Raw genomic sequence first — 20,024 nt, 5'->3', positions numbered from 1 at the left:
TACTGGCACCCAACCCCGGAGTTATGGCCCCCCAGATTACCTCCAAAACGCCTGACGACCTAACCCAAAGAGCAGAAAAAGTAGAGAGGAAACCTCTAGGGGTGGAGGGGATTCTCTGTCAAACAAGCAGGGGCCAACGGGGCCTAGACCAACCCAACTTCCCATAGAACACTCAAGGGCCCAGGGGATTGAACCGTGGCTAATCTCCTTCGACTTCCACGAAGCAGCAGCCAAGGGGACGCAGATCCACAGCCTCCCACTCGGGGGCGCTGAGAGATCTCGGGGTATCCCCCCCCGAAGTTAGTACCTGCGAAGCTGCGGCACAAAGTGTGGCTCCGGGCTCTCATTACGGAGGCCGGGACCTGGGACCGGCCAGCCGCGTCTCCTGGCTGAGGGTTCCGCGCTCCGGAGCTGCAGTGACCGTACACGTCGCCGATAGACACCTAAGGCTTCGGAAGGGTCCTGGCTCGCAGGCCCCAGACGTTTTGCTCTTAGGACTCCGCGAGTTGTCGCACCCACGTCGACTGGCGCTCTTCAGTGCTTCCCTCACTGGTTAAGCGGTCACTCCTGCCTTAAGCCCAGCAGCCGGTCGCTCTCCGGCGCCGCCATCGTTAGTGTTTGTTTTCATCCGCTTCGGTAATGGCCGGGGGCTATGGGGGAAAGCCAGATGCCTAACCTTAGTCGCACTTTCGCTACAGTAATGATGCCCTATTTATTCTTTTAGTCCTCAAAATCTCCATGAAAGTTGATTTTCTTTCCACGTAAGCTTTGTTCTCTAATTTTTCTAAGCGACTCAAGATAAAATAAAGACGGAAAGGAGGTGTTTGAGAGAGAGAGAGAGAGAGACCGTTTGGGTGATGTGTGGAATATGCGGAGACGAACCGCAGGTCGCGGTGGCAGCGGCAGTGAGGACGCGGCGTGGGGCGGGCCCTGACGCGGAAGGGGCGGTGCCGCTGTTGCGCGCCGTGGCGGCCTGTGTGCAGTAGCCGGTTCCGGAGGAGGGTCCAACCCGGCTAGGTGGGCGGGGAGTGTGGCTGTTAACCTGGCAGCCGCGGAGAGGTGGGTGACGGGCCTGGGCTAACTGAGTAGCCGGCGCAATCAGACTTTGACATCCGTTTTAGGGTGCCGTTTAAAAGTGGCGGAGTCGTCTCCCAAACCTGGTTCGGGCAGCCTCTTTTTCGCTCCGGACTTCCAATGTGTCTGGTCTTCCCTACTTCCTGGCCCTCAGCTTCACGATTTGGAGTTCTTGGAGTGAGGGAAAAGCCTTTTGTTACAGCACACAGTGTACGTCCATAAGGCTGGGTTGTGGACTTTGTTGTTGGTGGTTTTTTGTTTTTTGTTTTTTTTGCCCCTTCTTTTCTTGTTAGACTGGTTTGAGCACCCCAGCATCTGTCCTGTACTTATCAGGTAGAACCAGAAGTTTTTGGATAATGAAACCCGTGACCAATTCTTACCCAAGGTGGTTATGACATACGTCAGCTGCTTCTTGGCCTATATAGTTAGGAGCTGACCTCTTTTACCTTGTGAATAATTATGTCATCACCTCCATTATTCTTTTGGTGTTCTCAATTGAAATGCCAGGCATTAAATGAGCCACAAAGGTTAAATTCCCATTATCCTTCAATCAGAGCAAGCCTGTCGTGCAGCCATGAGTTAGTGGAGAAAAATCCAGAGTTGTAAGTACAGTACGTTTTGCCTCAACAAAATGGAAATTTGCAGAAAAGGAGCTGCTCCAGCCTTTGAGTCACTTTAAAGTCTTTGGTAGGTTTCTAATGTTTTTTCTTTTAACATTTACAGAGAGAAGATTATAAATGGCAGAGCCATTTAACTGTGGTTAGCTGTTGGATTCTGATACTTTCTTAAAAATACCTTCCTGCACCAACATCTTCATTGGAAACTGTTCAGAAAAAGCAGAGGAGAGAGACAACTTTCACATTTACCATGGCTATACCAATAACAGTGCTTGACTGTGACCTCTTGCTGTATGGCCGTGGTCACCGGACATTGGACCGTTTTAAGCTGGATGATGTGTCTGATGAATACTTGATGTCCATGTATGGGTTTCCGCGACAGTTCATTTATTACTTGGTGGAGCTCTTGGGGGCGAATCTTTCCAGGCCTACTCAGCGATCCAGGGCTATTAGCCCAGAGACACAGATCCTTGCAGCATTGGGTTTTTATACCTCAGGTTCCTTCCAGACTCGGATGGGAGATGCCATTGGAATCAGTCAGGCGTCTATGAGTCGTTGTGTTGCCAATGTCACTGAAGCACTTGTGGAAAGGGCCTCACAGTTCATTCGCTTTCCAGCTGATGAAGCCTCCATACAGGCTCTGAAGGATGAATTCTATGGGTTGGCAGGGATGCCAGGGGTGATGGGGGTAGTTGACTGTATCCATGTGGCCATCAAGGCACCAAATGCTGAAGACCTCTCCTATGTGAACCGAAAAGGCCTGCATTCTTTAAACTGCCTGATGGTGTGTGACATTAGAGGGGCACTAATGACCGTGGAGACAAACTGGCCAGGCAGCCTACAGGACTGTGCCGTGCTGCAGCAGTCTTCCCTCAGTAGTCAGTTTGAAGCCGGTATGCACAAAGATAGCTGGCTTCTGGGTAAGTTTGCAAGTGTGAATTTTCATTTTGTGTGGAGGCATAGAAAAGTTATGTAGGCTGGGGGCACACAGCCCCAGCACTTTGGGAGGCCGAGGTGGTGGATCACCTGAGGTCAAGAGTTGGAAAGCAGCCTGGCCAACATGGTGAAACTTCATCTCTACTAAAAATACAAAAATTGTCTGAGCATGGTGGCAGGCGCCTTTAGCCCTAGCTACTTGGGAGGCTGAGGCGGGACAATCGCCTGAACCCAGGATGCAGAGGTTGCAGTGAGCCGAGATAGCGCCATTGCACCCCCGCCTGGGCAACAGAGCAAAAACTGCATCTCAAAAAAAGAAAAGAAAAGTGGCTATGCGGGTAGCTCATGCCTGTAATCCCAGCACTTTGGGAGGCTGAGGTAGGCAGATCACCTGAGGTTGGGAGTTCAAGACCAGCCTGACCAACATGGAGAAACCCCGTCTATACTAAAAATACAAAATTAGCTGGGCGTGGTGGCGCATGCCTGCAATCCCAGCTACTCTGGAGGCTGAGGCAGGAGAATCGCTTGAACCCAGGAGGCAGAGGTTGCAGTGAGCCGAGATCGCGCCAGGGCACTCCAGCTTGGGCAACAAGAGCGAAACCCTGTCTCAAAAAAAAAAGAAAAAGAAAAATTATGCAGTGGAGTAGAATGAGATATGGGAGTCTGTAGAGGTGAATCTCAGTCCTGTCATTTTTTTATGAGACCTCAGATGAGAATTTTCTTAGCCTTAATTTTTTAAAAATCAACATTTAATAGACATTATTAAAACTTTAAAGCATACTATTAGAGCCAGTACAGTGGCACGTACTAGTACAACTGGTAATTGTAATTCCAACTACCGGGGAGGCTAAGGCAAGAGGATCACTTGAGCCTGGACCTTGAGACCAGCCTGAGCAAGATAGCAAGATGCTGTCTCCAAAACAATTAAACATTTTTTTCTTATTTTATTTTGTGTAGAGGCAGAGTCTCACTATGTTGACCAGACTAGTCTTGAGCTCCTGGCCTCAAGCTATCCTCCCATTTCGGCCTCTCAAAGCTCTGGGAATGTGACTGTGAGCCACCACACCCAATGTAAAAAATATTATTATTATTTTTTTTTTTTGAGACAGAGTTTTGCTCTTGTTGCCCAGGCTGGAGTGCAATGACGCGATCTTGGCTCACCACAATCTCCGCCTCCTAGGTTCAAGCAATTCTCCTGCCTCAGCCTCCTGAGTGGCTGGGATTACAGGCATGCACCACCATACCCAGCTAATTTTGTATTTTTAGTAGAGATGGGGTTTCACCATGTTGGTCAAACTGGTCTCTAACTCCCAACCTCAGGTAATCTGCCCATCTCAGCCTCCCAAAGTGCTGGGATTACAGGCGTAAGCCACTGTGCCCAGCCAAAAATATATATATATAAACAAATGTATTTTATGTTATTTCACCCAGCTTTTCTACTCCTAAGAATTTATCTTACAGGTATAGATTTATACATGTGCAAAACAAAATTGCATACAAGAATTTTTATTGCAAACAATAGCTGCAGCAACAAAAACAACCTTATAAAAACAATCCTGTCTGGGTGCGGTGGCTCCTGCCCGTAATCTTAGCACTTTGGGAAGTCAAGGTGAGAGGGTCACTTGAATCCAGGAGCTCGAGATCAGCCTGGTCAACAAAGTGAGACAGTGTCTTTCAGAAAAGTAATAATAATATAAACAAGTAAATAAATAAAACAATCCCGTGAAATAAAGCCAAAATACTGCTGGACACGGTGGCTCACGCCTATAATCCCCGCACTGTGGGAGGCCATGGAGGGCGTATCACCTGAGGTCGGGCGTTCAAGACCAGCTTGGCCAACATAGTGAAACCCCTCCTCTACTAAAAATACAAAAATTACCAGGTCATGGTGGCACGCGTCTGTAATCCCAGCTGCTCAGGAGGCTGAGGTAGGAGAATCGCTTGAACCTGGGAGGTGGAGGTTGCAGTAAGCCGAGATCATGCCACTGCACTCCAGCCTAGGCAACAGAGCAAGACTCAGTCTCAAAAAAAAAAAAAAAGGCGAGACGCGGTGGCTCAACGCCTGTAATCCCAGCACTTTGGGAGGCCGAGGCGGGTGGATCACAGGTCCAGGAGATCAGGACCATGGTGAAACCCGTCTCTACTAAAAATGAAAAAATTAGCCGGGCACAGCAGCGAGCCTGTAGTCCCAGCTACCGGGGAGGGCTGAGGCAGGAGAATGCGTGAACCGGGAGGCCGAGGGCTTGCAGTGAGCGAGATTGCGCCACTGCACTCCAGCCTGGGCAACAGAGCAAGACTCCGTCTCAAAAAAAAAAAGCCAACATACTTATCAGGATTGTCCAGAATTGTTTAAGTATTGTGCATCCATACAATTGAGCCTTATCTGGCTCTGTTAATTGTCTGTAAAATGATTAATCTGACACCAACCACAGTAATACCTATTGTGAGGATTAGGTAATATATATGAAAGTTCCCTATAAAGTATTGTACAGATATACAAATGTGGCCGGGCATGGTGGCTCATGCCTGTAATCCCAGCACTTTGGGAGACCACGGCGGTGGATCACCTGAGGTCAAGAGTTGGAGTTCAAAACCAGCCTGGCCAACGTGTTCAAACCCCTTCTCTACTAAAAACACAAAATTTAGCTGGGCATGATGGCGCATGCTTGTAGTCCCAGCTACTTGGGAGGCTGAGGCAGAATTGCTTGGGCCCAGGAGGCGGAGGTTGCAGTGAGCTGAGATCATGCCACTGCACTCCAGCCTGGGCGGTGGAGCAAGACTCCATCTCAAAAAAAAAAAAGGCCAGGTGCAGTGGCTCATGCCTGTAATCCCAGCACTTTCGGAGGCCAAGGCAGGTGGATCACCTGATGTCAGGAGTTCAAGACCAGCCTGGCCAAAATGGTGTGAAACCCCTTCTCTGCTAAAAATACAAAAAATTATCTGGGCGTGGTGGTGGGCGTCTATAATCTCAGCTACTTGGGAGGCTGAGGCAGGTGAATTGCTGGAACCCGGGAGGCAGAGGTTACAGTGAGTCGAGATCATACCATTGCACTCCAACCTGGGCAACAAGAATGAAACTCCATCTAAAAAAAAAAAAAGTAAGAAATTATTTTTGCGTTATTGATTGTCACTGTGATATCTGCATAAAAATGATAGTAGACAATGCATGTACACAATTCTTATGGTAGCAACTTACTTCACAGACCTGCCCAAGTTCCATTGGAAAGACTGGCTTACTGTTATGAGTAGGACAAGAATCTATTCAACAGTAAGCAGTGTGAACCAAGGTGACCGTACAGCTTTGAGGAGTGAAGTTAGTTAGCAGTGATAAAACCCTTGAACCCAGCAGCTTAGTTTTTTGTTTTTTGGGGTTTTTTTTAATGTGCTACTTTTATATGAGCATCAGGACAAGGATTATCTTGTATACAATATATGAGAGATGAAAGCTATGTGAAGGATTGGAAGACTTCTCTAACTTTTGTTTTTTTGAGATTGGGTCTTGTTATGTTGGCCAGGCTAGTCTCGAACTCCTGGCCTCAAGCAATCCTCTGGCCTCAGCCCAGGCTCGTAATACCAGTAGCTGGTATCACAGACATACACCCCCACACCCAACTAATCATAACCTCTAATCATATCTACACTGCACAGGCTCATAGCACAGTGCTTACTATGAGTTGATGCTTAGGAAATATTTCTCTTTAACATATTTACTAGCACTTTATAGAGAAACCTCCCATGTTCCGAGTGGGCGAAGACGACACTGATGGGTGTAGAGCTGCCAGGGTACCACGTGTAATATCTTGGAGCTTAGTGAATTTCTTGATTGTTGCTTGTCCATACCATTTTTAGTGTGCCACCTTCTTACTACGCTACTGGACTTTTATCTTAAACACACCTTTTGCCTATTTTGAGCTTTCAAATTTTATTTTCATACAACTCACATCAAGAAGTGTGGGAAAGTCTATTTTGCAATTGTCTCATCTGGCCGTTTCTTCTATAGCTGTGGGACTACTTGGTTTCCAAGCTGATTTCTTACGAATCTCTTCACTTTGGTTCCCCCCCCCCATTTTTTTTTTTTTTTTTTTTTTTTTTTTGTGGTGACAGGGTCTCACTCTGTCACCCAGGCTGGAGTGCAGTGGTGTGGTTATGACTCAGTGCAGCCTTGACCTCCTGGGCTCAATTTATCCTACCTCAGCCTACTGAGTAGCTGGGACTACAGATGCACACCACCATGCTGGGCTAATTTTTGTATTTTTGGTAAAGTTGGTGTTTTGTCATGCTGCCCAGGCTGGTCTCAACCCCTAGGCTCAAGCAGTTAGCCCACCTTGTACTCCCAAATTGCTGGAATTACAGGCACGAGCTACCGCACCCTGCCCAGTTCCCTAACTATTAAGCTAGCTAAAACTTAGCCCTTAGAATTTGACAGGCAATATTGTAAGCATTTTGCACCAATTATATCACTTAATGCTTATAAAAACTCTTTAAGAGTTAAATAATAATATTAACATTTTTACAAAAAAAGAGACTGAGGGATGTAACATTTAAATCCCTTGTGTTTCAGTGTTTAAATGAGATCATAGTATGAATTACTCTATTTGGCAAATATTCCTTGTAAAGACTTCAAGATCATGTAGGAGGTGGTGGTTTTCTTTTTCTTCCCACCTTGGGATCCAAGATTCAGTTGGAACTATGGCTTTAAAGTAGTTTTTTACATTGTTTATAGTACATAATTGAAAATTAGTAAAAATTCTGATAAATAACTTTGCTGATTCCCCTCTCTACAGAAAGAGTAGGAGTGGGAAAAATGGATATTGTAGCAACATTTAACAAATGTTTGTTTTTTATATTTTTTTGAGATGGAGTCTTGCTCTGTCACTGAGGCTGGAGTGCAGTGACGTGAGCTCGGCTCACTACAAGCTCCGCCTCCCGGGTTGACACCATTCTCCTGCCTCAGCCTCCCGAGTAACTGGGACTACAGGTGCACGCCACCACGCCCAGCTAATTTTTTGTATTTTTAGTAGAAATGGGGTTTCACCGTGTTAGCCAGGATGGTCTGGATCTCCTGACCTCGTGATCCACCTGCCTCGGCCTCCCAAAGTGCTGGGATTACAGGTGTGAGCCACCACACCCGGCCTGTTTATTATATTATATATATACACACACATTTTTGAGACAGGGTCTCACTTTGTCACCCATGCTGGAGTGCACTGGTATGATCACAACTCACTGAAGCCTTGACCTCCTGGGCTCAGTTGATCCTCCCACATCAGTCTACCAAGTAGTTGGGAGCATAGGTGCTTGCCATCATGTCTGGCTAATTTTTTTTTAAATTTTTTGGCTGGGCGCTGTGGGTCATGCCTGTAATCCCAGCACTTTGGGAGGCCAAAGCAGGCAGATCACCTGAGGTCAGGAGTTTGATACCAGCCTGGCCAACATGGTGAAACCCTGTCTCTACCAAAAATACAAAAATTACCCAGGCATGGTGGTGGGCACCTGTAATCCTAGCTACTCAGGAGGCTGAGGCAGGAGAATCGCTTGAACCCGGGAGGTGGAGGTTGCAGTGAGCCAAGATTGCACCATTGCACTGTAGCCTGGGCAATGAGTGAGACTTACTCTCAAAAAAGTAAGAGTCTAGCCGGGCGTGGTGGCTCAAGCCTGTAATCCCAGCACTTTGGGAGGCCGAGACGGGCAGATCACGAGGTCAGGAGATCGAGACTATCCTGGCTAACACAGTGAAACCCCGTCTCTACTAAAAAAATACAAAAAACTAGCCGGACGTGGTGGCGGGCGCCTATAGTCCCAGCTACTTGGGAGGCTGAGGCAGGAGAATGGCGTAAACCTGGGAGGCAGAGCTTGTAGTGAGCTGAGATCTGGCCACTGCACTCCAGCCCGGGCAACAGAGTGAGACTCCATCTCAAAAAAAAAAAAAAAAAGTAGGAGTCCGGGTCTCACTGTGTTGACCAGGCAGGTGTCAAACTCCTAAGCTCAGCTGGTCCACCTCAGCCTCCCAAAGTGCTGGGATTACAGGTATGAGCCACTGTGTCTGGTCAGCAAGTGTTTATTAAAGCTAGTTTTGGTATGAGGCACTAAGAAAGCTTTGAATATACCTGTGGAAGTTGAAGATGTAGAAACTGATTTCCTTAGTCTGGGCGTGGTGGCTCATGCCTGTAATCCCAGCATTTTGGGAGGCCAAGGTGGGTGGATCACTTGAGGTCAGGACTCCTTGACCAGCTGGTCAACATGGTGAAACCCCATCTCTACTAAATATACAAAAAAATATACAAAAATTAGCTGGGCATGGTGGCATGAGCCTGTGATTCCAGCTACTCAGGAGGCTGATGCAGGAGAATTACTTGATCCTGGTAGATGGAGGTTGCAGTGAGCGGAAATCGTGCCTCTGCATTCCAGTCTGGATGACCGAGTGAGACTCCATCTTTAAAAAAAAAAAAAAAAAAGTGGCTCACACCTGTGATCCCAGCACTTTAGGAGGCCGAGGCAGGTGGATAATGAGGTCAGGAGTTCAAGATAAGCCTGGCCAAGATGGTGAAACCCCATCTCTACTAAAAATAGGAAAATTAGCCTTGTGCTAATTTTAGCCAGGTGCTAAATCCCAGCAATTTTGGAGGCTGAGGAGGTTGGATCACCTGAGGTCAGAAGTTTGAGACCAGCCTGGCCAAGATGGTGAAATCCCATCTCTACTAAAAATACAAAAATTAGCCAGGTTTGGTTGCAGGCACCTATAATCCCAGCTACTCGGGAGGCTGAGGCAGGAGAATCGCTTGAACCTGGGAGGCGGAGGTTGCAGTGAGCTGAGATCACGCCATTGCACTCCAGCCTGGGGGACAACAGTGAAACTTTGTCTCGGAAAAAAAAAAAAAAAAAATTATCAGGTGGGATGGCTCAAGCCTGTAATCCTAGCACTTTGGGAGGCTGAGGCAAGCAGATCACCTGAGGTTGGGAGTTCAAGACCATCTTGGCCAACATGGTGAAACCATGTCTCTACTAAAAATACAAAATTAGCCGGGCATGGTGGTGCACGCCTGTAATCCCAGCTACTCGGGCAGCTGAGGCAGGAGAATTGCTTGAACCCAGGAGGCGGAGGTTGCAGTGAACCGAGATTCTACGACTGTACTCCAGCCTGGGCTCAAAAAAAAAATTTTTTTTTAAATTGCCAGGCATGGTGGCGTGTGCCTGTAGTCCCAGCTTACTTAGGAGGCTGACTTGGGAGGATCACTTGAGCCCAGAAGTTCAAAGCTGCAGTGAGATATGATCGTGCCATTGCACTCCAGTCTGGGCAACAGAGAGAGACCCTGAATAATTCATATGAATAGACAGATTTGGAAAACGCTGGTCTCTAGAGGTTGTGTGGACAATGGGAGTAATTATGGGAAGATTGGCAGGATTATTATTATTATTAATTTTTTTTTTTTTTTGAGACGGAGTCTCACTCTGTCGCCCAGGCTGGAGGGCAGTGGTGTGATCTGGGCTCACTGCAAGCTCCGCCTCCCGGGTTTACGCCATTCTCCTGCCTCAGCCTCCCGAGTAGCTGGGAGGACCAGGCGCCCGCCACCTCGCCCGGCTAGTTTTTTGTATTTTTTTTAGTAGAGACGGGGTTTCACCGTGTTAGCCAGGATGGTCTCGATCTCTTGACCTCGTGATCCGCCTGTCTCGGCCTCCCAAAGTGCTGGGATTACAGGCTTGAGCCACCGCGCCCGGCCCGATTGGCAGGATTATAAGGAATGACAAGATGTTAACGAAAGAGAGAATAGATGGCTAATTGTATTTTTGTTGTTTTTTTTTTGAGACGGAGTTTCACTCTTGTTGCCCAGGCTGCGGTGCAACGGAGCGGTCTTGGCTCACTGCAACCTATGCCTCCTGGATTCCAGCAATTCTCCTGCCTCAGCCTCCTGAGTAGCTGAGATTACAGGTGCCCGCCACCACGCCCGGCTAATTTTTGTGTTTTAGTAGAGACGGGGCTTCACCATGTTGGTCAGGCTGGTCTCAAACTCCTGACCTCAGGTGATCCACCCACCATCGCTTCCCAAAGTGCTGGGATTACAGGTGTGAAGCCCTGCACCCGGCCACCTAATTGTATTTTAAGAAACAACCCTCAGGTTTGAGGAACAGTTCTAGATTTCTCAAACCTAGAACTAGCTGTGATCCTCCAGCCTTTTTTTTTTCTTTAGCATTATTTTTCCTACAATATTATCCATTCCTGTCCTCATTCTCATCTGTCCCTTCAGAATGCATTATCTAAATTCCCTTCTAAATATACCTATTCCTGCAAACAATTCAGCCTCAGTTCTTATTTCTTTAGCTCTTGGTCTAGTCCTATTAAAGCAGCTTTGGGTAAGATCTGCCAGAATGTCTTGTGGATGACTGATCATATAAGCAATTGTAATCTGTTTAGCAATTCTGATCCTAATCCCCTCTTGAGTGTCTGTTTTCCAGTAGTGCTTGGTTTATAACCATTTAGTGACGGTAGAGCAATTTTACAAAAGGTCTCCTTTAGCTTTTCCTGTATATCTCCTCCATTTAAGACTCATACCATTTCTTAGAGAAACTTTAACAAGTATCATTTAGCATCTCCAGGTTTCAGTATTCATCTTATATACTTACTTTATTCTGTTTTACAGCATTATATTCTTCTTTTATTATGCTCTTGTTTTAGTATTTTGAGTCTGAAATTAGCATTTAGTGACGAGGTCTTTCCTTTGCCTGACATATCAAAGGATGATAGACATATACTTTGATCTTCTCATTTGAAAAATGAGTTCAATATCTAACCTAGCAGAGTTGGGATTGCATAATAAGAGATAATCTTTTTTTTTTTTTTTTTTTGGAGGCAGTCTCACCCTGTCGCCTAGGCTGGAGTGCAGTGGCGTGATCTCGGCTCACTGCAACCTCCACCTCCCAGGTTCAAGCAGTTCTGCCTCAGCCTCCCAAGTAGCTGAGACTACAGGCACGCATGGCTGATTTTTGTATTTTTAGTAGAGATGGGGTTTTGCTGTGTTGACCAGACTGGTCTCAAACTCCTGACCTCAGGTTATCCGCCTGCCTTAGCCTCCCAAAGTGCTGGGATTACAGGCATAAGCCACCGTGCCCAGGCTGATAATCTTTAAAAAGTACCAGCTGGGTGTGGTGGTCACGCCTGTAATCTCAGCACCTTGGGAGGTGAAGCGGGAGGAATGCTTGAGGCCAGGAGTTCGGGATCAGCCTAGCAACATAACAAGACCCTGTCTCTACAAAAAGTTTAAAAATTAGCTGGGTGTTGTGGCATGCGCCTGTAATCCCAGCTACTCAGGAGGCTGTGTTGGGAAGATTGCTTGAGCTTAGGAGTTTGAGGTTGCAGTGAGCTATGATCATACCACTGCACTTCAGCGTGGGTGACAGAGTGAGACTCTGTCTCAAAAACATTAAATAAATATTGAAAGTTAGGCCAGGGTGTGGTGGCTCACGATTGTAATCCCAGCACTTTGGGAGGCCGAAGGGAGCGGATCATGTGAGGTTGGGAGTTTGAGACCGGCCTGGTCAACATGGTGAAACCCCCATCTCTACTAAAAATACCAAAATTAGCCAGTCACGGTGGCACGTGCCTGTAGTCCCAGCTACTCGGGAGGCTGAGGCAGGAGAATTGCTTGAACCCAGGAGGCAGAGGTTGCAGTGAGCCGAGATTGTGCCACTGCACTGCAGCCTGGGTGACAGAGTGAGAGTCCGTCTCAAAAAAAAGAAAAGAAAAAGACAAGAAAGTAAAAAAAAAAAAAAAAAAAAGTACCAGCACAGTACATGCTACACAGTAGGTGTTCAATGAGTCATGGATATTATTTTTCATTATTATTTATAGCATCAGTTTCTTAAATTCATTATTTAGTAGGGTTATGTTCAATGAAAGAAAGGGTTATGGCCAGGTGTAGTGTCTCACGCCTGTAATCCCAGCACTTTGGGAAGCCTGAGGTCAGGAGTTTGAGACCAGCCTGGCCAGCATAGTGAAACCCCGTCTCTACTAAAAATACAAAAATTAGCCGGGCATGGTACAGGTGCCTGTAATCCCAGCTACTCGGGAAGCTGAGGCAGGAGAATTGTTTGAACCTGGGAGGTGGAGGTTGCAGTAAGCTGAGATCATGCCACTGCACTCCAGCCTGGGCAACAGAGTGAGACTCTGTCTCAAAAAAAAAAAAAAAAAAAAGGCTAGGCGCGGTGGCTCACGCCTGGAATCCTAGCACTTTGGGAGGCTGAGGCGGGCAGATCATGAGGTCAGGAGATTGAGACCAGCCTGGCCAAAATGGTGAAACCCTGTCTCTACTAAAAACACAAAAAATTAGCCGGACGTGGTGGCACGTGCCTGTAGTCCCAGCTACTCAGGAGGCTGAGGCAGGAGAATCGCTTAAACCTGGGAGGCAGAGGTGGTAGTGAGCTGAGATTGCACCACTGCACTCCAGCCTGGGCAACAGAGCAGACTCGGTCTAAAAAAAAATAAAAATAAAAAGTTATACCTGGGAGGGGAAAAGTGAGCTAAACAGTAAATTTGAAAATTCTGTGAGACTTCTTAGATATTTACAGTTAATCCATTTCTTAGAAATGTAAGCTCCTGCTAGGGGCTGTAATCCCAGGGCTTTGCGAGGTCAAGGTGGGTGGATTCCTTGGGCACAGGACTTAAAGACCAGCCTGGGTAACATCGTGAGACCTCCTCTTTAGAAAACATTAAAAAAATTTGCCAGGCGTGGTGGCACATGCCCGTGGTCCCAGATATTCGGAAGGCTGAGATAGGAGGCTGGAAGGTTGAGGCTGCAGTGAACTGTTATCACTCCACTGCATTCCTGCCTGGGTGGCAGAGCAAAACTCTGTCTTCAAAAAAATAAATGTAAGCGCCTAAAAGAAATGAGCCCTGTATGTTGGGAACAGTGCCTACCACTGTCTGAACAGTCCAGAACGATTTACTGAAATTGATGGTGGGGCCGGAACACAGTGGTATGCAAACTGGTACTCCAGGGGCTATTTGTCTCTCAAATTTCTAAGAGGTTTTGCCTCTATTTGGGACATCTCATCTGCCAGATGTAGTGACAGTGAGTCAGGACAAGAAAACATTATACTAACATTGTGTTGTTGTATCAGGACATTGCACCCCAGTTTTTTGTTGTTGTTTTGTTAGCACTTCCTGGGATCATTTGATAAAGAAGTCACTTAAGGAGAATGCCTTGTGTGTATTTTTTTAATTGACTTCTGAATTCATTTCCTTATCACTGTTACTATTTGCATGATTATATGTATGCTCTCTTTGTTCGTGTGAAATTCTTCCTCTTACAAAGATATGGTTCTAGTAATTGTGATATATAGGAAGGCAGAACACCTGAGTTCTGATCTCTGCCATAAGTGCTCGGACTTTTATCTTATTCTTCTCAGCACTGGGAGAATAAATTACTATAGTCCATGAAATCACCTGAAATTCCTTGGTAGTGCTTTTAGACTTGAAATTTTGAGGGTAAAGTTAAGACTTTCCCTCACAAGTGTTTTGGGATCTCTCGGCCGAATTTCATTCTTGCTCTTTAGAGATTTTAGAGATTGGCATGCTATTTGATTTTATTTGGTTTTATTAAGCCTTTTATTAAATAACAATATTAGGAAAATGCAGGAATTTTATTTTATTTGAGATGGAGTTTCACGCTTGTTGGCCGGGTTGGAGTACAGTGGCATGATTGTGGCTCACTGCAACCTCCACCTCCCATATTGGTCAGGCTGGTCTTGAACTCCTGACCTCAGGTGGTGATCTACCCGCCTTGGCCTCCCAAAGTGCTGGGATTACAGGCGTGAGTCACCATGCCCGGCCAAATGCAGGAATTTTATTTCCTCCAGTGCCTTCACCTCCTTTCTACATTCTTTCATATTTGGCTTCCTTTAGGTGCCAGCGTTTTTCTCTGTCAATTTTTACCAACAATATTCTCAGCCAGAACTCGTGTCTTTCAGCTCCTGGCATTGGCATGATTTCTTTTTTCTGCTTGGTTTTTCTAGTGTGCTTTGGCACCAGAGGCTGTTGTATTTTCTTGTCCATTGTCAGTATATGTTTTCTGAATTTCGCTTCCTGTTTGTATTCCACTTATAGTCACTTATGATTTCTTTGGGCCTTCCCCACAGGTGACAGTTCCTTCTTTCTTCGAACCTGGCTCATGACCCCACTTCACATTCCTGAAACTCCAGCAGAATATCGCTATAATATGGCCCATTCTGCAACTCACAGTGTGATTGAGAAGACTTTCCGAACCCTCTGCTCCCGATTCCGCTGCCTGGATGGATCCAAGGGGGCACTGCAGTACTCACCAGAGAAATCCAGCCACATCATCTTGGCCTGTTGTGTTCTCCACAACATCTCCCTGGAGCATGGGATGGATGTTTGGTCCTCTCCAATGACAGGACCCATGGAACAGCCCCCTGAAGAAGAGTATGAGCACATGGAGTCCCTGGACTTAGAGGCTGACCGTATTCGTCAGGAGTTAATGCTCACTCATTTTAGCTAATGTAGAAGGTGGAGAGGAGGGAGACTTCCCAGGAGTTGTGACAGACTTTCTTCCTCATCACCTTCTACACAGTTCCATCATCTAGCATGACTGAGTATTCAGATACTTGTCATAAACTGACATTTAATCTGTGTGTTTTGGTAAGGTTGGGGCTATGCCGGAATATCTTGATTCATTTGCAAATGCATTAAACCGAAACCAAGACAGCGGTTACCTACTGTGCAGTGAACTCCAGGTTGAGTACCACTCATTTGAAAGCTCAGTGGTTGCAAACATTTATGATTGTGCCTACGAAGTCATAGTAAAGGTCAGGAGTTCAAGACCAGCCTGGCCAACATGGTGAAACCCCGTCTCTACTAAAAATACAAAAATTAGCGGCCGGGCACGGTGGCTCATGCCTGTAATCCCAGCACTTTGGGAGGCCAAGGCGGGTGGATCACCCGAGGTCAGGAATTCAAGACTAGCCTGGCCAACATGGCGAGACCCTGTCTCTACTAAAAAGTGGCAGGTGCCTGTAATCCCAGCTGCTCGGGAGGCTGAGGCAGGATAATCGCTTGAACCTGGGAGGCGGAGGTTGCGGTGAGCCAAGATCGTGCCATTGCACTCAGCCTGGGCAACAAGAGTGAAACTCCGTCTGCGGAAAAAAAAAATTAGCCGGGCGTGGTGGTACACACCTGAAATCCCAGCTACTTGGGATGCTGAGGCAGGAGAATCCAGGAGTCGGAGGTTGCAGTGAGCTGAGATCGTGCCACTGCACTCCAGCCTGAGTGGCAGAGCAAGACTCTTTCTCGAAAAAAAAAAGTCATAGTAAAGGGGAAAACAGCATATAGTCAAAACACTTTTTTGGTTTCAATTATCTGCAGATTTCAGATGAAAATATTTACATAGGCCGGGTGCGGTGGCTCACGCCTGTAATCCCACAATCCCAGCACTTTGGGAGGCCAAGGCGGGCAGATCAGGTGAGGTCAGGAGTTTGACACCAGCCTGACCAATATGGTGAAACCCCATCTCTACTAAAAAATACAAAAATTAGCTGGGCATGGTGGCATGCGCCTGTAATCCCAGCTACTCAGGAGGCTGAGGCAGGAGAATCGCTTAAACCCAGGAGGCAGAGTTTGCAGTGAGCCAAGATCATGCCATCGCACTCCAGCCTGTGCAAGACTCCGTCTCAGAAAAAAAAAAAAAAAGAAAACAATATTTACTTGTTCTGGATTATCTGGGTGGCATTTTAGTTTTTCTACTTTGTTGCCTATATAGGCATAATCTGAGGCAAATGTGAAGAGAGAATTTCAGTTGGGGAATGGTCTTCTGACAGTAAATGGCTACTAATCCCAGTCTCCAGCTTTGTGCTTTTAAGAGGATATTTTAAAGACAGTCAGAAACCTCCATCTTTAGCCTGTCTGCAATAATTGGACTGTGACTTGGACCTAAATCCTAGGGAGAACATCTGGACTCCAGTTTCCTATTTCCAATCCTGAGTCGGAGTTAGAGGCTAAATGGGTTTAAGAACCCAATCAGCTTAAAAAAGGCAATTTGAATATAGATAAAATAGCAAGCTTATGCTTTACAGGCCATCTAAGGACTGAGAGAGATTGATGAGCAATGCGGATTCACCCAGGTTCAGACACCTCACATTCAACTAGATCACATTTCTTACAACTGTGATGTTAGAAAGTCTGTTTGGTCATTCTGTTTTGAAATTCCTTGTACAAAAGGAAGATTCAGGGAATAAAGAAGGCATGTGAAAGTATTAAAAAGGAGAGGTAATAGGAATATAATTTGTTGGCTTGAAATGAATTCTGGCGCTAGACCTTGGATATGCGGAGTGATGGACAGAATTTCCCAAGAAATAAATAATCCCCTAGCAAGTCTTGTTCTAAAATTACACTGATATAAAAATAACCTGATTAGAATAATGAAAGTGTGAATTAGGTTCACACATTGGTGCCTCTGCTGGGACAAAAAAGAGACTTTCCTGAGGGTTGTCTTGTTCCCAGTTTCTCAGCCACTCACCATGTGATACCTCTGACTTGTCCTCTTGGATCATTTCCTACCTCCTGCCTTTGGCAGTGTTAATCTGGTGATTTTCAAAGTAAAGAAATGAACAGCTGATGACAGAAGAAATTTGGAAATAAATTGAGGGTGACTCATCCTCAAGATTAAAAACAATTATGGATTATTATCTGCTGTTTTATTTCTACTCCAAATGCTATTCACCATCATTATCCTGCTCTATAAAGAGAGGGTCCATTTGGCAGTAGGTTGTGCTTAAAATGTACAGGGATGTCATTGAGGTGGGAATGGACAATGAAGAGTTGGCTAGAAACATTAACTCTATTCATTGTGCAACAGAGGTGCCTGGTTACATTTTTTTTTTTCTTTGTAAAGTTCAACTTGTGACACAAGCTTGCTTTGTTTCCCTCATAAGGCAATGTTTTAATTCTCAAGGTCTTTCCTTTTTAAGTCTTCTAAGATGGGTATTTTCCCCATAAAGTTTTGGTTGTGTTTGGTATATCCCATCAGGAAAGGGTTACTGCCAAACATGTATCATAAGTGGCAAGGTGAAGTGTGATCATGGAAAATGCCTTGCATTTTAGCCTTACATAACTACATTTAAGGAAAATTGGAGTTTTTCACAACTCACTAGATGGTGACATAAAAGACTGAGTGGGATGGACAGTCTTGGAGAGATTTCAAAAGCAATTTCAAGTCTGTTTACTTGCACACCAAAGATAATCTAAGTGCTGAGCTGACTGAACATTGGCTGACAGTGTTTTTTCCTGGGAGCATTTTATTTTCTAATAATCCCACAGGGAAATTCTTCAGATCTACACGTTTAACCTCCTTTCAACCTGTAGTTTTGCAGGCCAGGATTTCTTTTTTTTTTGGTCATTAGTTAGTTATTTCCCCAAAATGATGTAGGGGAAGGATCATGGTCTGTACTTCCAGATTGCCAAGGGTATCTTCATAGGGGCTTTTAATAAGTGTCTGAGAAAGCTTCTGCCTTTGTGGTCCTTAGTGTGGATTTATAGCTTTTTTCTGGCATGGTTTTGGGAAAGAATCAAGGATTTTCTCCATCTTATGTAAGCCTTATTTTCCCATAGATAACTCCATCTGGCCAGCATAGTAGTTTTCCAGATTTACCCTTAGATGTTTCAAGGCAGTAAGGTCTCAGGATATATCAAGGGAAAACAATATTGGGTGACCACCAATTTACCAATTCCAAATTATACAAAAGAGGGACCATAAACATACTCTTGGTTTAAGTTAACTGAATAGGGATGAAGGTGTTTTCCTGATCCTAGGACTGTAAAGGATCTAGGCCAAGTTAATCTAACTTAGGGATAAAAAACAAGACACAATTGTAATGGAGTCATATAGTGACGACATAGAAGAGGTGGGTAACGGTGAAAGAGGCTAGACAGATCATAGATATAATAAGATTTTATCTCTATCTGAAACAAACTGAAAATAGCCGCAAGACTGAGCTTCGTAGTTACTTTCCCTGGCAGTGGAGGGGAAGTTAGAAGGAGGACAAGAAAATAAGAAATGAAAGGGTTTTTGTGCATACACATGTCCTCAGGGCCCATTTTGCTCTCTAGATCCTGCCAAGATTTTCCAAAATTGTTGTGGGTATGAGAAATCACAGATTCAGGATGAAGACTTTGTTGATTATGTAGAAAGGAAGGAAAAATACTAGCTGAAGGCTGGGGACATGCTAGTTTCCTAACACATAAAATTCATAGACTTTTTTTATCACACAGAAATCCTTGTTCTAAAAAAAACTTTTTTTTTTTTTTTTGAGACAGGGTCTTGCTCTGTCGCCAAGGCTAGAGCAGTACAGTGGAGTAATCTCTGCTCACTGCAACCTCCACCTTCCAGGCTCAAGTGATCCTCCCATGTCAGTCTTCTGAGTAGCTGGGACTACAGGCACACACCACCATACCCAGCTAATTCTTGTATTTTTTATGTAGCAATAGGGTTTTGTTACATTGGTCTCGAACTCCTGGATTCAACTGATCTGCCTGCCTTGGCCTCCGAAAAGTGCTGGGATTGTATGCGTGAGCCCCTGTGCCTGGCCCTGAATTTTTTTTTCTTTTTCTTTTTCTTTGAGACGGAGTCTCACTCTGTCGCCCAGGCTGGAGTGCAGTGGCACGATCTCGGCTCACTGCAACCTCCACCTCCCTGGTTCAAGCCATTCTCCTGCCTCAGCGTCCCGGGTAGCTGGGATTACAGGCACGTGCCACCATGTCCAGCTAATTTTTGTATTTTTAGTAGAGACAGAGTTTCACCATGTTGGCCAGGATGGTCTTGATCTCCTGACCTTGTAATCTGCCCACCCCAGCCTCTCAAAGTGCTGGGATTACAGGTGTGAGCCACCACGCCTGGCCTTGAATTTTTTTTTGTTTTTTTGAGACGGAGTCTCGCTCTGTCGCCCAGGCTGGAGTGCAGTGGCCGGATCTCAGCTCACTGCAAGCTCCGCCACCCGGGTTCACGCCATTCTCCTGCCTCAGCCTCCCAAGTAGCTGGGACTACAGGCGCCCGCCACCTCACCCGGCTAGTTTTTTGTATTTTGTTAGTAGAAATGGGGTTTCACCGTGTTAGCCAGGATGGTCTCGATCTCCTGACCTCGTGATCCGCCCATCTTGGCCTCCCAAAGTGCTGGGATTACAGGCTTGAGCCACCGCGCCCGGCCCTGAATTTTATTTTATTTTATTTTATTTTATTTTATTTTATTTTTAAATTTTTTTTTTTGAGACGGAGTCTCGCTCTGTTGCCCGGGCTGGAGTGCAGTGGCTGGATCTCAGCTCACTGCAAGCTCCGCCTCCCGGGTTCACGCCATTCTCCTGCCTCAGCCTCCCGAGTAGCTGGGACTACAGGTGCCCCA

The 20,024-nt window shown here is 45.8% G+C and overlaps 2 protein-coding genes across 22 annotated transcripts in view; one reads left to right on the top strand and one right to left on the bottom strand.

The window, feature by feature from the left end:
- The window catches only part of ATG13 (autophagy related 13), a 58,562-nt gene extending 57,921 nt beyond the window's left edge, over window positions 1–641 (bottom strand). For 12 of the 17 annotated variants that reach the window (XM_009186185.3, XM_009186193.3, XM_021925836.2 and 9 more), the window contains exon 1: window positions 308–425. The gene's annotated coding sequence lies outside the window, so the exon portion shown is untranslated. Of the gene's footprint in view, window positions 1–307 lie in introns of all 17 variants that reach the window. The other 5 variants (XM_009186184.3, XM_003909965.4, XM_003909964.4 and 2 more) reach the window with 2 other exon arrangements.
- HARBI1 (harbinger transposase derived 1) lies at window positions 523–15,342 on the top strand. 5 transcript variants are annotated; one of them, XM_021925842.1, is made up of 3 exons: window positions 523–636; window positions 1,798–2,611; window positions 14,757–15,342. In XM_021925842.1, exons 2-3 carry the CDS (start codon window positions 1,942–1,944, stop codon window positions 15,134–15,136), a joined length of 1,050 nt encoding a protein of 349 aa, XP_021781534.1. In that variant the 5' UTR covers window positions 523–636; window positions 1,798–1,941; the 3' UTR covers window positions 15,137–15,342. The 5 variants fall into 5 exon arrangements, with proteins under 5 accessions (XP_021781534.1, XP_021781532.1, XP_021781531.1 ...); XM_021925840.2 differs by lacking the exon at window positions 523–636 and adding an exon at window positions 910–1,284; XM_021925839.2 differs by lacking the exon at window positions 523–636 and adding an exon at window positions 921–1,059.
- Window positions 15,343–20,024: the final 4,682 nt, after the last annotated feature.

Source organism: Papio anubis, chromosome 12 (genome assembly GCF_008728515.1).
Source record: "Papio anubis isolate 15944 chromosome 12, Panubis1.0, whole genome shotgun sequence".
Lineage (NCBI taxonomy): Eukaryota > Metazoa > Chordata > Mammalia > Primates > Cercopithecidae > Papio > Papio anubis.
This window is presented reverse-complemented; position numbering and strand designations above follow the sequence as displayed.

Bases quoted from the DNA above. Each gene is read 5' to 3' on its own strand.
- HARBI1 (XM_021925842.1), top strand. From the start codon at position 1,942: ATGGCTATACCAATAACAGTGCTTGACTGTGACCTCTTGCTGTATGGC. The intron at 2,612-14,756 runs GTAAGTTTGCAA...CCTTCCCCACAG, and splicing joins CAAAGATAGCTGGCTTCTGG to GTGACAGTTCCTTCTTTCTT.